Here is a 22437-nt window from a genome sequence, read left to right on the forward strand (position 1 = left end):
TGGCTTCTGCAGACAGAGAAAGCCAGTGCAGATGTGTAGTTTGGGCACAGATTGCCCCATGCAAGACTTCCCCATTCAAGGCTTTAGGAGGAGGCCATGCTCCAGTGTCCTAACATCTCCCTACTCTTCAGAGCCACAATACTGGATTATTTTCGTGGCCACCATGCTAGGAAATGACCGCCAAGATCGACAAGTCCAACCATCAACACGACCTACCAAATCCCATCACTGAACTATAGAATCGGGGAGTCACAGGAACATAAAGGCTGGAAAAGCCCTCTGAGATCCCCAAGTCCCATCCCCACCCACCCCCACCATGCCCACTAACCATGTCCTCAGTGCCACATCTCCATGGTTCTTCAGCACCTGCAGTGATGGGGGCCCACCAGTGCCCCTCGCAGCCCATCTCCGCGCTGATTCCCTGCTCCCAGGACACCCTGGTGTCTGACTGGCCCACAGACTTCTCTTGGTCTTTAGACTCAGCCATTAGACAGCAGCATTATCCATATATCACAGGGATCATTTGTTTCTAATGTGCATTTTAGCACTGCTTTATGGCCCTGGATACTGAGAGATGTGAAACGCTACAGCTGCCCTACATCAAATCAATGTAAACACAATGAGAATGAGACAGGAGAAGATGAATGTGAGCAGTACATGATAAAACAATATTTCCTGTATGATCTCTGAAGCCAAAACCTAATTGTGAATTTATTTTTATTGCATTACCTGAGAGGCCACACTTAAAAACTCAGAGCAGCCCTACCCAGGAAATTGATATCTGTTGTGTACCACTTTCTCCTGCACAGGGGAATGGATTTCTCATTCTGTTGCCTTCACATGATGCTGCAATGCCAGCTTTTACATCTTACCTTCACACAGTGTAAATAAAACATGTTCAGGAAGAGAAAAAAAAGAAAAGGGTATGGTTACTTTGCCAGTAGATCCACGTAGTGTAGAACTGAAGGCAAAGTTAGCTTTTCATTTCGCAGATCAGAATTTAATCACTTGTCAAAACAGAAATTAAAATAGTTTGACATAAATCTTGTTTGGATTTCTCTGCCTGAAAACAAGCAGCCTGGAGACATTGTTCAGAGGAACCAAAAATGTTTTCTTCCACTTGCAATGATAAGAAATGTCAGCGTGGAGCATAACGTAGACAAGAGAGCACCTTCTGCAAAGGCAGTGATTTCAGCATTTCTTCCTCAGTCATTTAAGTCATTTAATGTGACATTTGCCCAAGGAGGCTGTGGATGCCCCATCCCTGCAGGCACCCAAGGCCAGGCTGGATGTGGCTCTGGGCAGCCTGGGCTGCTGGTTGCACACAGCAGGGGGTTGGAAGTGGCTGAGCACTGTGCTCCTTTGCAACCCAGGCCATTCTATCATTCTATGATTAAGGACACTTGGATCGACTTCCTGTGATTCCTACAGATGGCAGAGGGGTGAACACTGCACACAGACGGGTTCTTTCCATGCACCCTCTGTGGATTCACACCCATCATCCATGGCCCCTAGTGATGAGCAAAGCGATTGTTGCTTTGCACTTGGCATGCACAGCATCCCACTTCCCTGAAACAGCAGGGAAAACCATCCCTGGTGCCTCAGAGACACTCATTCCCCAGCATCAGCTTCTGCTGACCACAGCCCATAGAAATAAAGCAGTGCTTTGCACGTGCCATACATCTAAACCACGAGGTGGTTTGTGCAGTGCTGATGCCACCATTCCAACCACAGCCACGAGCAGACAGCCCGTCGAACTTCCCCACCCAGCTCCTGGTAATTAAATGGTATACAGCGATCTTGTTTGTAACTAATATGTCCATCATTCTTTATGTCAAGAACTGGAAAAACTAAGAACTAAATGCCCTGGATGTGGCATCGAGTCCTGAAAAATGCAGTGCACAGAATTCCTGTTCCATATGGCACTTCAGGAGCCTTCAGGACCTTTCCGGTGCCCTTTAGCACAAGGCAAACTGGTCAGCCTCAAGGTTATACCTGATATTGTGCAGCTGAGATTGTGAGCACGGAGGCAAAGACTTGGGCCCAGAAGCAGAGACATGAATCAAATTTCTCTCTTGCTTGCATACAAAGCAGCAGGCACCTCATTGAAAAGCAGACATGTCCAAACATGGCAAGCTGAGTGCTTCTGAAGCAAGCTAACGCTGCAGATAGACGCTGCCTTGTGCATTCTGCACAGTCAGGAGGGGTTCTTTTGCAGTGGGTTAATCCACACACATAGCAGCCAAGTTCCCCTCTCTGCAGGCAGGTCTGTGCCCACGGACCAGCAGAACTTCACTCTCCAGCCTGAATGCAGTTGGTTCAATCAGCACATCTCTTATAAACTTTGTTGGTTTTCTGGTCATGTTTCAGCTTAAGCCTTGCGCAGTACTGCAGGATTCTGACTCCTGTATCCCTTGTTTGGCCTTGTTCCCTGTGTGCCCACCTCACTTTACCCAGTACGCTGAGCATTTTGCCTCTCTCTTGCTAAATCCCATCATTTCCACAATGAAACAATGGCAAGTCATAGGGAATTCATCAGCATAAAATCCCAAGACTAACACCTGGGCTGTGCAGATGGGGTGTGATGGGAGTGGTTGTAGTCATACAATCATAGAAAGATAGAATGGCCTGGGTTGCAAAGGAGCACAGTGCTCACCCAGCTCCAACCCCCTGCTGTGTGCAGGTCGCCAACCAGCAGCCCAGGCTGCCCAGAGCCACATCCAGCCTGGCCTTGGATGCCTGCAGGGATGGGGCATCCACAGCCTCCTTGGGCAACCTGTTCCACTGCCTCACCACCCTCTGCATGAAAAACTTCCTTCCCAAGCGGTGCCCAGAGAAGGGACATGGGATTCTCAGTGCCCCTATGAGCCCAGGAGACCACGGGGGGTTGATGGGACTGTGGTGTTCAAAGCACCTCACTGAGCTGAGCGCCAGCAGAGCCTTCTGGCATGGAATTACAGAATGGTTGGAATTGGAAAGGACCCTTCGAGGCCATCGGGTCCCACGCCCTGCAATGCACAGACACCCACAGCTCCATCAGTGCTCTCAGCTCCTTCCCCTGCCCTCGGGTGTCTGCAGGGATGGGGCACCACCACCTCTGTGGCACCCGGTGCAGTGCCTCGCTCAGTTAAGGCACAGCCTTCAATTTCAACTGAGTGTTTGTTCTGCAGAGCCTGTTTGGGTGGTGGTGCAGCCCGGAGGCAGCGCTGCAGGTCCCTCAGTGGCATTAAAGTGTTTTCCTGCTCAGCGAGGTGCTGCTGATTCAGTTCTGCGGGAGAACTGCTGCACAGGAGCAATGCTCGGGGCAGGATGCCCACTCCTAAACCAAACCTACTGCGAAACATCAGCACAGAGCTGAAAGATGCACACGGGGAAATTCCTGTGCTTTGCACAAGGATGAGAGAGATGCAGATTTGGGAAGATAAACTGAACCCAAATTAGTGCTTTGACCTGATGTAAATTAAATGCTGGAAACCGACGCCGAATTGAGATCAGTTTCTTATCTCAGCACTGTTCTGTGATGGGTGGTTTCTGGCCAAAGGAAAGGCACTGTCCCTGCATTATGAGCTGTGGGAGCTCTGTGTGCTGCCAGCTCTGCTCTCCTTGGAGCTCTGTGCCCGCGCTGGGTTCATCCTCAGCACTTCTGGAAGGAGAGAGATGTGATCCATTTCAGAATGCAGACGGTTTCTTTCTGAATTATTTGTTGAAACTTGGGATGCACAGCCAGGAGCGCCAGGATCCGCACAAGTAAAAGATATGAAGTGCTACAACAGCCATCAGGGGCAGCATTCATTACAAGCTTAAGGCAGAGCAGCTGCTGCACTGAGATGGGCTCTCAGGGGCTGTTTGCATTCTGTCCGTGCTGCTGCGGAAGCTTAGAATGGCATCGTATCATTTTGGGTGATTTTGGATATCGCTGCAGGAACTCGAAGGGAACGGGGTAATCTAATGACAAAAGAGCTGACAGGAATGTGATCAGCCCTACAGCTGCTGCTCTGAAATGCTTTGGGCGGCTCCAGACATCCTCCAACCTCTGCCCACTGCTGCAGTTCTGCTCTGGGAGCATCCTGCTCTGCTCCCTGCAGCTGCTCTTGCAAAGAGTGCCCAAGTGCTTTTGAAGCCCTTGGCTTTGCACTCCAGGAAAACAGCCGCTCTGAGCAAGAATTTCCTTAGGACCCGGTACCGGTTTGACTCAGTGCTCAGTTAGTCCCTGCTTCCCAGGTGCCAGAGCTCTCAGAAGTGTGTGACTGCGCTGCTATCGGCTCCTGAAATGGAGGACCTCAGGCCCACAGAGATGTACGTTGTTCCTCCAAATGAGTTGAAACTGCCTTTCCCAATCCAATTCCAGGCTGGATGTGGCTCTGGGCAGCCTGGGCTGCTGGTTGGCGACCTGCACACAGCAGGGGGTTGGAGCTGGGTGAGCGCTGTGCTCCTTTGCAACCCAGCCCGTTCTGTGATTCTGTGGTTCTATGAAAAGAGCACTAAGATCATCAAATCCAACTGCCAACCCAACTCTTTTTGGAACTCTCTTTTTCACCCAGCTGTTCACTTAAAGCACAGACAGATGTTATGTAGTTAAGGAATAAAGAGACTCCAGGCGTGCTAATCTGCAACACTTGGTTTTATTTCTGTTATTCCTTCTAGAGACTTTTCTAGTTCAGTGACTTTTTAATAAAGAAGCGGTTCCTGCAGTGAGCTCCATTGTGTGTCTGTGATTAGAGAAGGTTTATTACTTGCCTTGTCCCCTGACTCCAGCACAGACGCCGAGATCTCCATCACACCACAGTGGAATCCTCACTGCGGGTCCCATGGGTGGCACTGCTGGGGTGGGTCCTCCCCTCCGTGGGCACCCTCTTTCTGCAGCCAACCAGAGGGCCTGGCATTTGGCTTCTGGTTACACAGAATTACAGAATCTGAATTACAGAATTGAGGTTGAAGAAGACCTCCAAGATCTCCAAACCCAGCCCCAACCCATGCCCACCATGCCCACTGACCGCAACCCTCAGTGCCACGTCTGCTCTTTTCTTGACATCTTCAGATGGGGGGACATCTTCAGGGACATCTTAACAGACCGCTGGGGAATTCAGGGTGGGGATGTGGGGTGTCCTGTGTGTGGGGCTGCAGATTTCCTCACGGTGCCCAAAATGGTTCTAGGGGAGATCTGGGCTCTTGGAGCCCCACCGAGGCATTCCTTACACGTGGCTCTCATTCCCGCAGCAGATGCGTGGTGGGGCGGAGGAGCATCTTCACCACCTTCTCTCTTATCAGCCGTGTCCGCACGCCGTACACGATGGGGTTCAGCAAGGGGGGGAAGAGCACGTAGAGGTTGGCCAGCAGGATGTGGACGTGGCGTGGGATTTCCCCCCCAAAGCGGTGCGTTAACACGGTGAAAAAGGCAGGAATATAGAAAAGGAATATAACACAGACGTGGGAGATGCAGGTGTTAAAAGCCCCGGAGCGGGCTGTCCTGGATGGGAGTCTGAATACTGCCAGGAGAATCAGGACGTAGGAGGCAGCAATGAGGGCGACATCCAGCACGACGGCTGCGAAGGGCACGGCGAGGCCGTAGAGGATGTTGGCGGAGATGTCGGCGCAGGCCAGGCGGGCGATGCCCATGTGCTCACAGTAGGTGTGCGGGACCACGCTGTGCCCGCAGAACGGCAGCCGCCGCAGCAGGAACACGCAGGGGAAGATGATGCAGAAGCTGCGCAGCGCGGCCCCCAGCCCCGCTTTGATGATGGCCGTGGGGGTCAGCACGGCCGCGTAGCGCAGCGGGTGGCAGATGGCCACGAAGCGGTCGAAGGCCATGGCCAGCAGGACGGCGGACTCCATTGAGAAGCTGAAGTGCAGGAAGAACATCTGCGTCAGGCAGGCACCAAAGGAGATCTCCCCAGCCTGGAACCAGAAGATGGCCAGCATCTTGGGCACGGTGGTGGTGGACAGCATCATGTCGGCGGCAGCCAGCATGCACAGGAGGAGGTACATGGGCTGATGGAGGCTCTGCTCTGCCCTCACGACCAGCAGCAGGATGCCGTTCCCCAGCAGGGCAGCCAGGTACATGGAGCAGAAGGGGATGGACAGCCACACATGCAGCTCCTCCATGCCCGGGATGCCAACCAGCACAAATGTTGCTGGGATCGAGCTGGTAAGGTTGGATGGTGGCATGAGGCGCACCTGATAGCAACGACAGAAAGCAGTGCAGAATGGCATTTCATAGAATGGTTTGTGTTGGAAGGGAGCTCTGAAGGTGATAGGATCTTAGAATCATTAGGACTGGAAAAGACCACTAAGATGGTCTCGTCCAGCCCCAACCCATCCCTGCATGTCCACTAAGCATGTCCTCAGTGCCACATCTCCATGGTTCTTAAGCACTTCCAGGGACAGCAACTCTGCCACCTCTCTTGGTCATTTGTCCAACAGCCCCATTCAACCTGACCTTGGGTGTCTCCAGGGACGGGACCCCCACCACCTCCCTGGGCAACCTGTGCAGTGCCTCACCAGCCTTAGTGTAAAAAACTTCTTCCTTATATCCAATCAATTCTCTCTCTTTTTTCTGAAACCATTTCCCCTTGTCCTGTCACACAGACCCTGCTCAGACACATCTGCCATGCCCGAGGTCTTCCCCCGCTACCAAACACCACCATCACCTCTGAGCTGTGAACATCATGGCCATGGGCACCATCCCCAGTTCAGAAGTCCCCTGGGCTGCAGTGCATTGCAGCAGGCACTTACATGTTCCTGCTCCTACTATGCGCCAATGGCAGCGTCCAAATTCTCCCTTTTTTAACATGATATAATGCATTTTTTTCACCAAGTACTTCCATGTAGACTAGAGCGAATAGAAACGGAACCAACCCACACTGCACAAATACCTGACACTGATGTACTGCCTGCCTGGAGCAGAGGGAAGAGGTCAGACAACAACAGGAGAGGAAGCCCAGGTGGCAGCAGGGCTGCACAAATGTTCTCAGACATCAGCACCTGCAGAGGGGACAAGTGGGATTTCAATTTCCTGGGCTCACATGAGGTTTCCTGGGTTCACATGAGGCACAATCAGCTCTTGGCCTGAAGCAGCTGCCCGTTCTTCATCCTCACCTCCAGATCTCTCCTTCTCTTTCCTTTCGGCCGTTGGGGCTGAAGAGCCCCCAGTTTGGTTTGCTTTGCACCTCATGGGCAGAGTGGAATTAAAATGTAATGAGGAACTGGAAAGACCTTTGGGGCAGGGGAAGAGCAGCGCTGCCCTGCTCAGGTTCAGAGGAGGCAGAGTCAGACCCAGACTCACAAATTATGGCTGGATTACTCTTTTCCAGCAGCTTCTGCAATAGCAGTCAGCTCTGAAATACCCAAACTCCAAATTGGAATTGGTCCTAATGCAGCTGAAAGGAGGAAGTGTGGTGCTTAAAAACAAACCTGTGGGGTTGCTGTGCTCCAAAATATTGGCTCCAAGTATGAGAAAGCAACTGCATTTTTTGAGCTGGAGATGATTCCTCAGGGAGACAGCTTCTGGTCTAAAGGGAAATCCAAGGAGCTGTTGTGTAAGAACAAAACATCAGTGGGTGGTTTTACAGAAACACTGAAGGTAATAATCGTCTAATAATGTAAATGAATGAGCACAATTCCATATAAATATTGCATGAAGTAAAAAGAGATGTGACGCACGGGAACACATTGCCCAAGGAGGCTGTGGGTGCCCCATCCCTGCAGGCATTCAAGGCCAGGCTGGATGTGGCTCTGGGCAGCCTGGGCTGCTGGTTGGCGACCTGCACACAGCAGGGGGTTGGAACTGGTCATCATTGTGGTCTTTCCAACCCAGGCCATGCTATGATTCTATGATTCTGTGATATTAATAGACCTAAAATGCTACTGATTGTAACAGCAGATCCACGGGTGCAGTTACACCCGAAGCAGAGCTCCTCCTGCCAGCACTGCGCCTCGGGGGGGCATCGCAGTGCAGCCCCTCCTGCTCCAATCGCTGCCCTGCACCTCACGGACACAGGCACAGCAGTAAGGAAGCCGTTTTCTGCTGTCCTCTGGAACTTTTTCCTCCTAAAATCTGTGTCAGAGCTGCAGGCAATGCGCGGTGTGCAGCACAGCAGCTGTGCTGTGGATGCTGTCCCGGGTTCAGCCGGGACGGAGCTGGCTTTCCTCATGCGATGCTGCACTTTGGCTGCAGGAAACAAACCCAGACAGTCATACACCGACATTTCAGTTGGTGCTGCACAGAGCCGAGCTCTCACACTGCTCTGCCAGCGAGGGGCTGGGGGGCACGGGGAGCGGGGAGAGGGCAGAGGGCAGAGCCGGGACCCAAAGTGCGATGAGCTGAGTGCCGGGGGGCTGCATCTGCTGGGGGACCGCTGGGCATCGCTCAGCAGATGGTGACTTATTCTCGTTTTTCATTACTTCTTCCCCTTTCTTATCCAACTGCCCTCACCTCCGGGTTCTCTCACTTTTACCTTATTGTGATTCTCCCGCACCGCACGCGGAGCAACGAGCGGAGCAGCGGCACCGCGGAGCTCCCCGTCCGGACACGGAGCTCCGCGGGGCCGGAAGGGTTCGCTGCTGCCTTTCTGTCTCGAGAACGGAACCGAAGGAAGCGTTTCCCAGTACCGAAGAGATGCGCGGGGTCGGGGATGCTCTGCGCGCGTCCCCCGCACCCGTCTCGCTCAGTTCCCGCTGCCCGGAACGCAGCTTCCAGCTAAAAGCGGAGAGGGAAGGAGGCGGTTTCGCATGGGATACGGCACCTCCGCGTCCCTGCGATCCCCGGGGCTCCGATCCGGGCCGGGCTGCGGTGCAGCTCTTATACCCGCACCGTGCTCACCGCCCTTCCCCAGGGCTCCCCAGTGCCGCGGGGATCCCACAGGAGGGGCTGCTTCACTTCATCCGAAGGGCCGAGCAGGAAACCAGAGATACAGAGTGGGCACAGATGATGACAAGACAAGACTTAATGCTTGTTTAGCAGTCTGCTGTTTGCGTGGGCGCATGATGCTCCCGGAGATTATCACAATAAAGCAATGTGGAGAAGCTCCCCATGGCCATGAGAGAGAATCCTGGGTGGGATGAGGCCTCCGGGGGGAGGGGGAAGAGCTGCAGAGCTGTCCTCAAAAGTTGATGGGACACTGCTGCCCTGGGTGACTTCCCCTGCAGCCCCTCACCATGGCTGCTTTCTGCACATCATCAACGTCCCAGGACCAGAGATGGTGCCTCATCCCTGGAGACACCAAGGTGAAGGGACAGGGCTCTGAGCAGCTGATGGAGATCATAGAATCCTAGAATGGCCTGGGTTGCAAAGGAGCACAGTGTTCAGCCACTTCCAACCCCCTGCTGTGTGCAACCAGCAGCCCAGGCTGCCCAGAGCCACATCCAGCCTGGCCTTGGATGCCTGCAGGGATGGGGCATCCACAGCCTCCTTGGGCAACCTGTTCCAGTGCCAGTGTGGATGGACCACATCCCTGTGGCTGAGGCTGGTATTGTGAGGGAAGGCCCAAAGCCAACAGTAGATGGAGGACAGCTCATCAGTTCCTGCCAGGGATGCTGCTGAGGGGAGCTGGCCTTATCACAGCTGCTCACATGGGGAGTGGGGTCTGCTGCCAAGAGAAATGCGTTCAGCCTCAGCCTAACAGGCACCCAGCACATCAATCACCCTGCACCAATCCTCCTAATGCCTCCGGAAAGAGAGAAAGCAGACGTGCAAAATTGTGAGGAGGGACAAAACAGAGGAAGGATGAATTTGTCCATTCAAAGGCCCTCAGAATGACAGAGAGGAAGAGGAGGTGGGAGAAATGGATTGAAACCTCCCGTTGGATGTGCTGTAAGAGGAGGATGCTGGGAGAGAAAACATTTGCAAAAGAAAGGAGTGGGAAACCTGGAGTGGGAGGATGGAGGCTCACAGCATTTGTGCCAGAAGGCAAGGGCAGGAACAGGAGGGGAGGATGTGATGGGAATGGGCAAAGTTGGGAGGGGGCACAGGGAGGGGTCTGAGCTGATCCCTGTGGCTGGGAGAAGGGAAGCAGATCTGGGAGGGCACAGCAATGACTGCTCCTTCTGCCTGAGGCTATGGGTTCGGGTCTGCATCACTAAATCGTGAAGCCATAAATGTCCCCGTCATTTATCATGGTTTGTGTTATAGAGGCTCTGAAAAGCATTGTGGCATTACTCCATCCACAGCCTCACACACACAGCGAGGCAAAGGGGGAATTATAGAAACCTGTGCAACAATGGCTGGGTTAAACCCGACTGTGAATGCACTGGGGATAAAAATGTCAAAGTGCCAAATGGGCTCTTGGAGTCCAAATGGGAGCCAAGCCCCCTCACCATCCTGTCTGCAGCATCTCCAGACCTCCGTTCTTAACCTGCTAAAAGGTGCTTTTTCCTTCTCTGGTGGCTTTGCTGTCATGTTTTCACCTGTGTACACATCTGGATTCTGCGTGCAAATTGACAGCACCACATTCAGGGAGGCCTTCCCCATTTCAGAACAGTCCTCATTTGATCTGAGTGCAAGAAATCCTTGCAGCTGAGGGGGAATTAATTATCATGGATGCAAGAATGCTACAGCACACAATGTAGTATGTGCCTTGCTGCATTTAATGTGTGATGAGACTGAAACACGGTCAACAAACACTCGTTTCATTGCTGGGATGACCCAGTTGCTGCACCTCATTGGATGGAGGTTCTTTTGCCAGCACCTCGGCTGCTGTGCTGATCTCTCCCCTGTATCAGACACAGAATGCAATTTGGCCTTTGGTCCTGGAAGCCCACGGCACGGAGATGCCTATGGCTGCCACTCATCCATCACTGTCTGCTCTTCTTCCTCACTCTGCTCCGACACCAGGCTCACATCCTCCACCCCGCTGCTTTGTGATGAGCCGTCCATGCCCTCCAGCTCCACAGGCTCCTTGCCCAGGCTGAGGATGAGGTCGGGCACCTCTGCACGGAGGGTGTTGAGCCCCAGCTGGACCTGCAGCAGCGCCTGCAGCGCCCGGGGGTTCCTCAGCAGCGAAGAGATCTCCGCGTTCTCCATTTCCAACGGCAGCTGCTCTGTGCTCTGGTTTTGAGGCGGGGAGTTTCCATCGCTCAGTGTGTGATCGCCATTAAGCAGCATTTGCACCGGGCTGCCGGGGTTTGTTATCGCGCTTTCCAGGTTGTGCATGAGCTCCGAGTTCTCTGCCAGCTGCTGCACCATGCTCTGCACCCCTCCGTGGCTGGGCTCCACCACATCTACTGCAGGGCCCAGGCTCACCTCAACAAGACCATCACCGCTGCAGGCCAAGTGCTCGTCCCAATCAAAGGCACGACTGCTGCCCCTGTTGGGCTGCGGATCCCAGGGGTTGGGCAGCGGCCGGCGGTTCTCGGTGCAGGCGGGCAGCCTGGCCCCTCCTGGGGCTGGGTTACTGTCCAGACCAGCAAACACGCTGTCCTCCATCTGTGCCTGCACCGCATCCAGGATGGGCTCCTCGATTTCTCGGTACAGCTGCTCCAGAATGCTGTACCCCCCAGGGATGCTTTCCAGGTTGTTCATGGCCAGGTCGTGGTTCCTTATCATCTCCTGCATCACAGCCGGGCTGCTGCAGGCCTCCAGGATGTCCTGGACTGTGTCTGAGCTGGTGAGCACGCGGCTGATCTCGGGGTTTTGCTCAGCCAGATGCTGCACCTGGGGGTTGGATGCGATGATATCACTGAGCAGGTTGGGACTGGAGAGGATGCTCTGCCTGAAGGAGCTCTGTGCCACCTCTCTCAGCAAGCTGTCTATGGACACCACGGGGCCTTGGATGCTGCTCACCACCTCCGACACATCTGCTGAGTCCAGCCCTAGGATGTTGGTGCCCGTCACCCCCAGGAGGAAGCCCAGCAAGAACATGTTGTTGTTGATGGCGTTCATGTCCAGCTCCGAGTTGATCATCCTCAACAAGAGATCTTCCGTGGTCTGGGCCACTATTTCCTGGCTGGAGGTCAACAGCCCCGGCAGGTTCTGGGGGATCAAGATCAGGCTCTGCAGATCAGCTGCGCTCTCCAGGAACAAACTGGGGCCGCTGTGGCTGGGAGGCTGCACGAGAGCAGCTGCAGCTCCTTGGTCTGCCAGGTCGTCCTGCGGTCTGGTTGGGGATCTGATGACGAGGTGGATGTTGGCTCCGTTGTGAACTCGGTGCTGGCTCAGGGTGTCGTGGTCTTTGAGGATCTTCCCAGCAAATATCAGCACCAGCAGATCAGGGGGAGTTTGGAAACGTGCGGCGATGCCTTCCTTGAACTGCTGGATGGTGCTGCTCTGGGCAACCTCAAAGTGCTCCTTCTGCTTCGGGGTCTTCACCACCACATTGATGACATCTGCAGAATCCGTGGTGACGATGGGCTGACCTGCGCCTGCCGCCCCTTTGTTCTCTGACATCTTGGTGGCTCTGCAACAAGGGCAGTGATTTGATCTGTCGAGTAGCAGAGCTGTGGGAAGGTGGGGAGCGCCGGGAGGGGGCAACGGCTGCCAGCCAAAGTGAGGGCGGTTCCTCCTGCTATGGTGACAGCTGGGAGGGAGCAGTGGCACGGAGAGGGACCGCCTCTCTCTGCAGCACCAGAAGGCACATACCAGCCAGATGTGGCACAGCTGCTCCACTCGCTCACCACCCCATCGTCCCTGCCCTCATAGAATGCTGGCCCCGTGCTGTGACATCACACTGAGCAGGGTGGGAGCGGAGGGGCCATCTCCGTGGGAGATGAGCTGGGCCATCCTCACCTCCACTGCCCCCAACAACCGAGTCCCAGGCTGTGCAGTCCTTGTGGAGGCCGTTCAGTTCAATTCTGTGTTCCCAACAAAAACACGCTCAGCACCATTAGCAGAAAGCCTCTCCCACATTAAGCTGCAAAAGCCAGTGCTCCTCCTCAAACGTTGCTCATATTGTGGAGGCAATTTACCCAAACCCTGCTGCTCTGTGACCAAACCTTGAGGAGGGACCTGGTTAGAGAGTTCTTCTGAGCTCTGGGTTTTCTGGAAGAAATTTGCCATCCTCTGTGTGGTTTCTTTCTGCTGCTCATCCTCGGTGGGAGCCCTGCAGTGCTGCTGGTGGCACTCAGGACGAGGAGGAGATGCTGAGTGGTCCTTGGTATCAATGCAGGAGAACAAAGATTTCACTGGGAAAACAGCACTGCACCTAATAGCTTCCATCCTTCTCATAGGCATATGGTCTAGATTGGGGTATCACTGGTGGAAAACTGTTGCTCTCATGAGCCTCTTACTGCACTCAATTATTCTCATTATTCAAAATAAGGCTCTTCTAATTGGAATGTGTGTCTGGCTTCGTTTTTTCACTCATACAAATTCTTCCTTCTCAAAGGCTTCACAACAGCCCTCATCAGACATCAGACGTTTTCCCCCATTCCACACTGAAGCCATCAGTGCTCAGAGCCCCATCCCTGACCTTGGTGTCTCCAGAGATGGGACACCACCACCTCTGGGCAACCTGTGCCAGCATCTCACCACCCTTATTGTAAACAACTCCTTCCTTATATCCAGCCTAAGCCTCCCCATCTCTATGCTGGGTCTGCTCACAGCCCCAGGGAGGAGTCAACCATCATGGCCAGCAGTTCTCAGAGCTATTTGTTGTCCAAGCCCAAAGGCTTATTTCTTGTCACCTTCAACTCCTGGTGCAACCTGGAACCCTCATAACCACCTGTGGGCCAACCGTCACCCCAAGTGCCCCCAGCACAGTGCTCCTTCCCACAGCCCCCAGCTGGGGGATGACATCCACACATGACTTTGCACCACCTGTCTGTATGACAGCCTCTCCTGGCCAACAGCATGGCTGCGCCAGCCTTTGTGCCACCTAAAAACCTCGTTACCAGTGATTTGTGTGCTTGTTTCTGCACAGCTGTAACAGTCAGAGCTGTGTCCAATCACTGCTGAATCTCCCCAGCAACACACAGAGCACGGCTCTCAGTGGGGAGCTCACACCAAGGCTGCAGTTAGCCAGACTCCACCAGCACCTCCTTTATTCACAAGTAGGTGTAGTGGTTGTTTGTCTGTCTGTCCGTCTGCCTGTCTGTCTGTTACAGTGAGGTGTATATCAGATCGCTGTCACAATAAAAAAATTACGGTTCTACTCAGTCATCGGGAAACTCAATCACCCAAAAATGGAAGGAAAATGCAGTGACATGATTCTATGGAAGCTAAGCACCAGAAATAGGCACTGATTGCTATTGATTACATTATTACCTTTTTACTGTTATTGATCAAGTCTCACATTCACATTTCATTGCGTTATTTGGAGTTAATGTCAAACTGAGCAGGGTCCAATTTCTCCCATCATCCCCTTCCTCCATTTTAGCACTGGCACAGGGCAGAAGGAGTGGTTCTGTTGTCTGGGTTTGCTGGGCTTGACGATGCCTGCAGAACCCTCAGGTCTGGTGGCCTCCAGCAGCTCCTGCAGCCCATCCGGACCTGACGGCTTCCAGCTGACCACAGCTCCCAGAGGCTAGGGAAGGGATAATCTGCAGCTGAAAATGGGCAAGATCACAGAATCAGACTCGCAGAATGGCTTGGGTTGGAAGGAAGCTCAAAAATCGTCCGGTTCCAACCTCCCTGCCGTGGGCAGAGTTACCATCCACTGGATTGGCTTGCCCAGAGCCCCATCCACCTGGCCTTGAAGATGTAGGATTAGATATGGAGGTTGGTGGCCCTGCCTGCAGCAGAGGGGTTGGAGCTTGATGATCCTTCAGGTTCCTTCCAAACCAAGCCATTCTACGGTTCTATGGTTCTATGATCTGGGTCACAGTAGAATAAAGCACAGGCAGCCCCTCCACAGGCAGATGAGGATATGCCAAGGAATGCATTGGGTGAATCAGTGCACTGGCAAGAAGACCAGTGTGTAAAACACAGCATAAAGGGAGTTGAGCTCGTGATAAGCAAGGCTCAGGTCTCAGACACTCACACTTCTGAACCGTATTTCGTCTAGAAGTGCTGAATGCTGGCACTTCAGGTTCCTCTCCTCTATTCCCTCCACTTGCACTCGGCAGCCTCGTTTCTGCTGTTTGAGTCTCTGAAGTAAGAAGTCTCTGGCACCCAACTGACCACAGCTGGTGGGAACCAGAGCAAAATATACAGCTGAGCTCCTGGAACAGCTGTCACCAGATGCCTTTCTGGGACACGTTTGGGTTGTGATGTAACTGCAAAATCTTCAGGGCTGGAGGGATTTTTAAGAAAATTCCCCACTTCCACAGAGAAGGCAAGCACACTGCACTGCACATCCTGCCCAGGGATGCTGCTGGCAGAGCACCCAGCCAAAGGGAGTCAGAGTTCAGAACCTGCCTCTGGAGTCAGAAATCCCATCGGAACCGAGGGTCCCTGACCCAACCCACGGGGAGCCCAGCGGGACCGCGACCCTCAGGTGCCAGCACTGCCGTGCCGCTCAGAGCCAGCGTGAGATGCTGTGGTTGTTTGGTGCTCCGCGGGGCGTCGTCAGCTCTGCTCCCCCAGGAGCAGCGGGGATCTCGCGGCCCGCGGTCAACAGGTAGAGCGCTAACCGGGCGGGGACTGCGGAGCCCTGCAGACCTCCGGGCCGTCCTCAGAGATGCCCCTGGGGCATCACCGCCCCGACCGCAGTCATGTGTGTGCAGTCGCTGCCTCCTGCCGGCGCTCGGGGGCTTCCCGGGGCCGTGGAGGAGCCGACGGGCACCGCTCCGCTGCCTTCACGGCAGGGGCTGTTTCAGCTTCCTGTGACCCCCGATGGAGAGGAATTTGGTGGAGATCAGCAGACCTTCCTGCTGCAAAGCTCACTGCTGACTTTGTCTCATTTCCAATTTTAGAAGAGAGTAACGTGTTTACGGGACTGCCTCTCCTCCAGAAACCTGCAGAGACCCCAGGCACACCAAGCATTGGGTGCTGAGGTCAGAGGAACCGCAGCCAGCACCTCCTCCACCGCCACGACCTCAACACGGCAACCTTCAAGGACCTTCAAGGACCTTTGAGGGCCTTTGGGGACCTTTGGGGACCTCAAACACATCAGGGCAGGACAGAGTAAGTACCAGGATGTGCCATTTATGGCTTTCCACTTACAAGGTGTGCTGGGAATTTTTATTAATTAACATTTACTAAGACACTGTGATGACAGCAGGGAGACGCAGTGAGATCATTCAGCTTTGCTGCTATAATTTATTAACCACTGCAGCCTGCAGATGAAGAGCAATTAATAAAGCACTGGTGTGGGCAGCGGTAGAAACGAAGGTAAATGTGGCACCCGAACACATCAGGCTTTGTTCACCCTGAATGCTGTGCTTACCTCCATCTCCCTCCAGTGAAGCACTCACTGAAGCTGAGCATTCCCCCTCCCAGCTCCGAGCCTGACTCAGCACCTGAAGCACGACGAGCTCATGCAGGTTATTTAGCTAACATTTTAACCATGCTATGAATATAAATCTTCCCAACCAACTGGCTAATACCCCATTATGCATGCCCCTCTGGGCACTAATTGCACAGCTGGTGATTCATTGACCCAGGTACATTTTCCCATGAGACCTGCATCCTGACCCAGCCAGCACCTCCGTCAGGGCTGAGGGCTGTGCCTCATGTTCAGCTGTTCCTGGAAAGCCAGAAGAGCGGCAGAATCCCTGCCATGAACCCACCCAGTACACACAGAACCCGTCCCAAGCTGCCAGACTGCTCAGCCTGGGCGACACTGTGGTGCCTGCAGGGATGTCTTCCCCCCGAGAGGCTCCCACACACTGGACATGTCCTCAGGTCAGCAGAACCTGAGCACGGTGCTGTTCTGACCCGGGGATGCCAAGACCCAACCTGTGGTCCAGCACTCTCCTGTTCACAGAATCAGAATCACAGAATGGTTTGGGTTGGAAGGGACACTTAAGGTCACCTCGTTCCAACCCCCTGCTATAGGCAGGGAACCTCCCTCCAGATCAGGTTGCTCACAGCCCACCCAGCCTGGCCTTGAATGCTTCCACAGCCTCGCTGGGCAACATGCTCCAGTGTCCTGTTGTCGTTGTTTTCTATGCATTTTCCAATACTTGGCTTGGAAGCACTTTGAAGCTGGGTCTATTGCTTTGTTTCTCACCTGTGCAGCTCCTGCTGAGCGTGGTCCCACTGCTCCCTAACTCCAGGATGGGCAGTGATAAGAGGGGCCATTCCCAGCAACAGACTCCAACTTGTGTGCCCTGAGCACACCCACTTGTGGCCAAACTGCTGCTGTGCTTACAGGTAACTACACCCCTCAGATCATCAGCAAGGAGAGGCAACAGAAGGGTAGCAGAGAAGACAGCAAAAACAACCATAGAGCTGAGACTCCATGGAGCTGAACTGTGTTGCAAAAGTGAATCTGTGGGTCAGCTGCCACTTGAGCTGGTCAGAAATCTTTTGGGAGAACCTCTTCAGCAGAAGGGTTTGTCAACCAGCTCGTGCTTTGGGCTGGGGGTCCCTGCAAAGCCTCCTGCAGACACAAGCATCCAGATTCTCACCCCAACCTCCGCGCTGCTGTGACAGCCCTGAAAACCCCAAAGCATCTCACTGCAGCCTGAATGTATTCATGCTTTGGCTACACCAGATTGCTCTCCCGACCTGTTGCTTTTGATATATGCAGTGTCCTATCAGAGATCATGTGGGCTGCTCTCCGTAAATACTCTTTGCTAAGAGAGATACAAAAATGCTTTGAGAACAGCAGTACGAGCAGCATTTCCACCGGCTCTGTTATCACTGCTAAGCAAACAGCCCTGAATGAACAGATGCACAGACCTTCATTTCCGCCTTGCCTCTCACAGGCTTCCCAGCTTTGACGAAAGCGCACACAAAAAAAATAAAAGCACAAAGAAAAAAAGAAATGTGCTGAAAGTGCCACGAATTGTTATTATTTTTTTTAATTCTGAAACCGTGGATCTCCTTCTCTCCTTCTTCTCTTGAACTTGCAGCAGTGTCACTGGGAGGCCCGGAACGGAGCGGGGTTGGGTTGCTGCATCCCTGCCCATCTCATCCTGCCCATCTCGTGCCCCTGGCACCACCACACAGCACAGTTCCTTGGGTCTCACTGCTGACACGGAGCAGAGCATCCCGGCTCCTGGCACTGCTGTGGGAGTGCAGGATCAGCCTCCAGACACAGCCCCCAAATCACTGCACTCAGAGGGGCTGTGGTTGCTGCCCAGATGAGGATGGTTTCACTGGTCAGGATGCATGAAGCCCCAAGCTCAACACAGGCACAAAATTGTCTCCAAGTGGGGGGTAGAAAATATGGATCAGAGAGCAGGAATGATGCAGGGGGGAGAGGAAAGCCTTTATCTCAACTCCCCACCCAATAAAACACAAAGGAAAGATGAAAGAAAGGTCTCCGGGCTCTGGTGACTCCCTACTCTTCTTCATCCCATGGGCGATGGAGATTTTGGCACTTAACCACCGAGCCAGAATGGCCACTGGGACCCGGCCATAAGGACAAGACAGCAGAGCTGTCCCACTCACCTAAGTAACGCTATGCAGAGCTCCAGATGGAAGGATGCGGATGGAAGGACTGCTGTGCTTCCCTGCACGATGGAAGAGACAGAGCCATGGCTGAGATGCTTCCAGGGGACTGAGAAGCTCCAGATACATCTGGTGCTCACTCTGCATCGTTGCACTGAGGCAGGTTGCCACCAGCTTCAGGCAGAACACAGTGTGATTGGTACAACTGATCTGCAGACCAAAGTGAGGAGTGAGAAAACGTTGGACAATGCTCTCCTGGTGGTGAAGGATAAGTCGAACGTATGGCAACAAATTGGTGGGTGATCAAAGAGCAGTACGGGAGGAAAGGACATGCACTTTACACTGAGCACTGCTGTGCTGTGAAACGATTTTGTAAGAAAAAAATGTCCCTATGGGATGTGAGGATTTGAGACCATTGTCTACCTCAAGTTCTTCACTATGAGAGCGGTGAGGTGCTGGAACAGCTGCCCAGAGAGGCTGTGGATGCCCCGTCCATCCCTGGAGGTGTTCAAGGCCAGCTTGGAGGGGTCCTGGGCAGCCTGGCCGGTATGAAATGTGGAGGTTGGCAGGGGGGTTGGAGCTTCATCATCCTTGAGGTCCCTTCCAACCCGGGCCATTGTGTGATTCCGTGATTCGGTTTGTCGTGGAGTTTTGAGTGTGGCACTGGACATTGTGGTTTAATGGATGTTTCCTCCTCCGACCCACGTGTCCCATCCCTGCTGCATGGAGCACTCAGGGGCAGCGTCAGTAGCAATGAAGGGGCTGATGGCTCACGTATCCAAAAACCCTTCGGCTTCTCCAGAGCCTGGTGGACAAACCCATTACCCCAATGCAAGCACACCTCACGCTGCCTTCCAGAGCCCATCCCGTGTCCCCTTTCCCTCAGCAGCGGCTCCCACAGCCGGGATGGGGACACTGCCCTGCAGGGCAGAGCAGGCGGACCACGCGCTCGCGGATCTGCCGCGTCCTCACCCCGTACACAATGGGGTTGAGCATCGGTGGCACCACGACGTAGAGGTTGGCCAACAGGATGTGGACGTGGCCCGGAATGCTGTGGCCAAAGCGGTGCGTGAGGAAGGAGAAGAAGGCGGGCGTGTAGAACATGAGGATGACGCAGAGGTGGGAGCCGCAGGTGCTCAGGGTTTTGAGGCGAGCCTCGGGGGACGGCAGCTGGAAGACGGTCCTGAGGATGAGCCCGTAGGAGATGGCGATGAGCACCACGTCCAGCCCAGAGGACAGCAGCGCCGTGGTCAGCCCGTACCAGACGTTGGCCCTGATGTCGGCGCAGGCCAGGCGGGCGATGCCCATGTGCTCGCAGTAGGTGTGGGGCATGACGTTGTGCCCGCAGTAGGGCAGTCGTTTCAGCAGGAAGATGGGAGGGAACATGATGCAGAAGCCCCGGAGCACGGCGCTCAGCGCGATCTTCCCGATCACCGAGGGGGTCAGCGTGGACGGGTAGCGCAGCGGGTCGCAGACGGCCACGTAGCGGTCGAAGGCCATGGCCAGCAGGACGGACGACTCCACGATGAAGCTGAAGTGGGTGAAGAACATCTGAGTAATGCAGGCGTCGAAGGAAATTTCTCGGGCGCTGAACCAGAAGATCGCCAGCATTTTGGGCACCGTCGTGGTCGAAAGCATCAGGTCGGACACGGCCAGCATGGCGAGGAAGAGGTACATGGGCTCGTGGAGGCTCCGCTCCGTGGCGATGACGAAGAGCAGGACGGAGTTGCTGAACAGTGCAGTGATGTACATCAGGCAGAAGGGGACAGAGATCCAGATGTGGGACTCCTCCATGCCCGGGATACCGGTCAGGACGAAGGTGATGGGGTCGAAGCTGCTTTCGTTGAGCTCATACATGGTGCTGCTGCTCCCGGCGTCAGCCCAGTTCTGCTCACTAAGGGAAAGAGTGCAGGATAAATAATGCCGTGTGTTAACCCCTGCCCACCAACACACGAATGTTGCTGTGTGCAGCATCCACTTTGCAGCTGGTCTCCTAACGGAGCCGTTCTGAGGCTGAGGGCCTCAATGGGTGCATTTTGCTGCACAGAGGAATCTATTCATCTTTGTCTATCAACCCCCATGAACTGTGTCTGAGCGAAAAACATCTTCTCCGTCCCTCCACATGAACTGTGCAACAGGTTGGGTCCTGTTCTCTCTCTTATCTACTGCCACAAGAAGGCACTTGGTTTGCTTTGTGGCAGACAGCGGGCATTGTCAGCCCCACTTGATGAAACAATACAATGCCTCCATCTGTTCGGATCAGTTTCTGAGAGCTCTTGTTAAGTCAGGAATAAAACCAGCTCTGATGCTGCCGGGTGTCTTGGCACCCCTGGAACTTCTGCTGGACCAGTTTATCCCTCTATTTCCACCCACAGAAACGTGTTGATCCATTTGTAAATGACATAAAGTGTTTTTTCATAGAATCATAGAATCACAGAGTGGCCTGGGTTACAAAGGAGCACAGTGCTCATCCAGCTCCAACCCCCTGCTGTGTGCAGGTCGCCAACCAGCAGCCCAGGCTGCCCAGAGCCACATCCAGCCTGGCCTTGGATGCCTGCAGGGATGGGGCATCCACAGCCTCCTTGGGCAACCTGTTCCACTGCCTCACCACCCTCTGGCTGAAAAACTTCCCCCTAATATCCAACCTAAACCTCCCCAGTCTCAGTTTAAAACCGTTCCCCCTCGTCCTCGTCCCCCCTTTTTGTATCCTTGTCCCAACCCAGAGAGGCTGCAAAGAGCCAAACCCGGGCAGACCTGCAGGAATGCAGACATTCCCAGGCGCCGCAGCCATTCCGTGCTGACTGCCCTGCTTACAGGGGTGCAGAGAGCCCTTATCCCTCTCAGAGGTACAGAACCAGACTTCTCTCACCTGTCAGCTCACTGCTTTCTGCTCCTTTCAAGCAGGAATCCTTGCCCGAACACCGATGCTGGCACAACACATCCCACAGGGTCAGCCCAGCTCTCAGCTGAGCCCCAATGGCAGCAGTGCAGGTCCCCCCTGAAGGCTGAGGGCCGTGGTTAAACCTTCCCCTCCCGAACCACAGCAGGAGCTGCGGTGTTCTGTGGGCTTTTAAACTGCTCTGCATTAAAGATTAACCAGAAGTGAGCCTGCAGGTGAGTGAAGGCATTTCCTGCTCTCCACAATTTGCATCGCACTCTCACTCAGTGCACGCAGCAGAGCCTGCATCATCCTGCTGATGGGCCCTGCACTGTCCCACCGGCTGCCCGCTGGCTTCTCGTGCTCTGAAACCTCCCCAGCAGCCCCCAGCTCTGCCCCTGTCTCTGTGGGAAGGGTTCCTCCCTCTGACTCCAACCCACAGTCAATGATCTGCAAACAGCAAAGCGGCCACGTTGGTGTGCTCACACTGCACAGCAGCTGCAGAGGTCCCTGCTCAGGTCGAGCTGCTGGTCTGGGCCAGCACTGACCAGAACACCAGAACTGCATAACTCGTAACTCATGGCTACTGCAAAGGCATTTCTAACATACGGGATGGTGGCCAAATAAAGGAACTGGAACGACAGCTTTGTTTGAAGGATGCAAAACAATACTAAAAGATGGTCTGAAAACACCTGCCTGCATCTGACATGTTGAAGATCTGTCCACGCAGCAGAAAAATGAGCCTGAAGTCCTAAGGACTCTGTGAACTGGTGATTTCTTTCCACCCAGAACCAAAGCAACGTGACTGAGAGTAATTGTGTTCTTTGTGGATGAAACCAGCAGTGTGAATTCTGTACAACTTGTCTTGCAGTGATTTCTTGCATGGTTCCACTGCTGTACTGCCTCAGGCTCAGAACAATATATGTAACCAATGCATGCAGACAGCAGATACACCTTCAGTACTTCCATCAGCTGCACACCAACAGAGTCACAGAGTGCTTCCCCCCGCGGGCTGCCCAGTGCTGCCCTGCTCCACTGCCCTCTCTGCCCATCACCCGCCCTGCTCCTCCCTGCCTCATCCTGCCCCTCTTTTGCCACCTCCTGCCCCTCTCCTGCCCAGCCCTCACTG

The 22437-nt window shown here is 54.1% G+C and overlaps 3 protein-coding genes across 3 annotated transcripts; all 3 read right to left on the reverse strand.

Moving 5' to 3' along the window:
- Nucleotides 1–5160: 5160 nt before the first annotated feature.
- LOC100548022 (olfactory receptor 52B2-like) lies at nucleotides 5161–6165 on the reverse strand. Its single transcript, XM_031552103.2, has one exon. It carries the CDS (start codon nucleotides 6163–6165, stop codon nucleotides 5206–5208), a length of 960 nt encoding a protein of 319 aa, XP_031407963.2. The 3' UTR covers nucleotides 5161–5205.
- Nucleotides 6166–10607: 4442 nt separating this feature from the next.
- On the reverse strand, nucleotides 10608–12379 carry LOC100547871 (ubiquilin-2-like). The gene is given in 3 exon segments (XM_003203591.4): nucleotides 10608–10710; nucleotides 10712–10771; nucleotides 10773–12379. Coding segments are annotated over 3 exon segments (1770 nt in total).
- Nucleotides 12380–17687: 5308 nt separating this feature from the next.
- On the reverse strand, nucleotides 17688–20620 carry LOC100547716 (olfactory receptor 52B2-like). Its single transcript, XM_031552102.2, has one exon. The coding sequence runs from the start codon at nucleotides 20402–20404 to the stop codon at nucleotides 19313–19315; it is 1092 nt and encodes a 363-aa protein (XP_031407962.1). The 5' UTR covers nucleotides 20405–20620; the 3' UTR covers nucleotides 17688–19312.
- Between the last annotated feature and the right edge of the window lie 1817 nt (nucleotides 20621–22437).

Source organism: Meleagris gallopavo, chromosome 1, assembly GCF_905368555.1.
Source record: "Meleagris gallopavo chromosome 1, MGAL_WU_HG_1.1, whole genome shotgun sequence".
Classification (NCBI taxonomy): domain Eukaryota; kingdom Metazoa; phylum Chordata; class Aves; order Galliformes; family Phasianidae; genus Meleagris; species Meleagris gallopavo.

What these genes read in the sequence shown, in the direction of transcription:
- LOC100548022 (XM_031552103.2), bottom strand. Translation starts at nt 6,165, where the DNA reads ATGCCACCATCCAACCTTACCAGCTCGATCCCAGCAACATTTGTGCTG.
- LOC100547716 (XM_031552102.2), bottom strand. Translation starts at nt 20,404, where the DNA reads ATGCTGCACACAGCAACATTCGTGTGTTGGTGGGCAGGGGTTAACACA.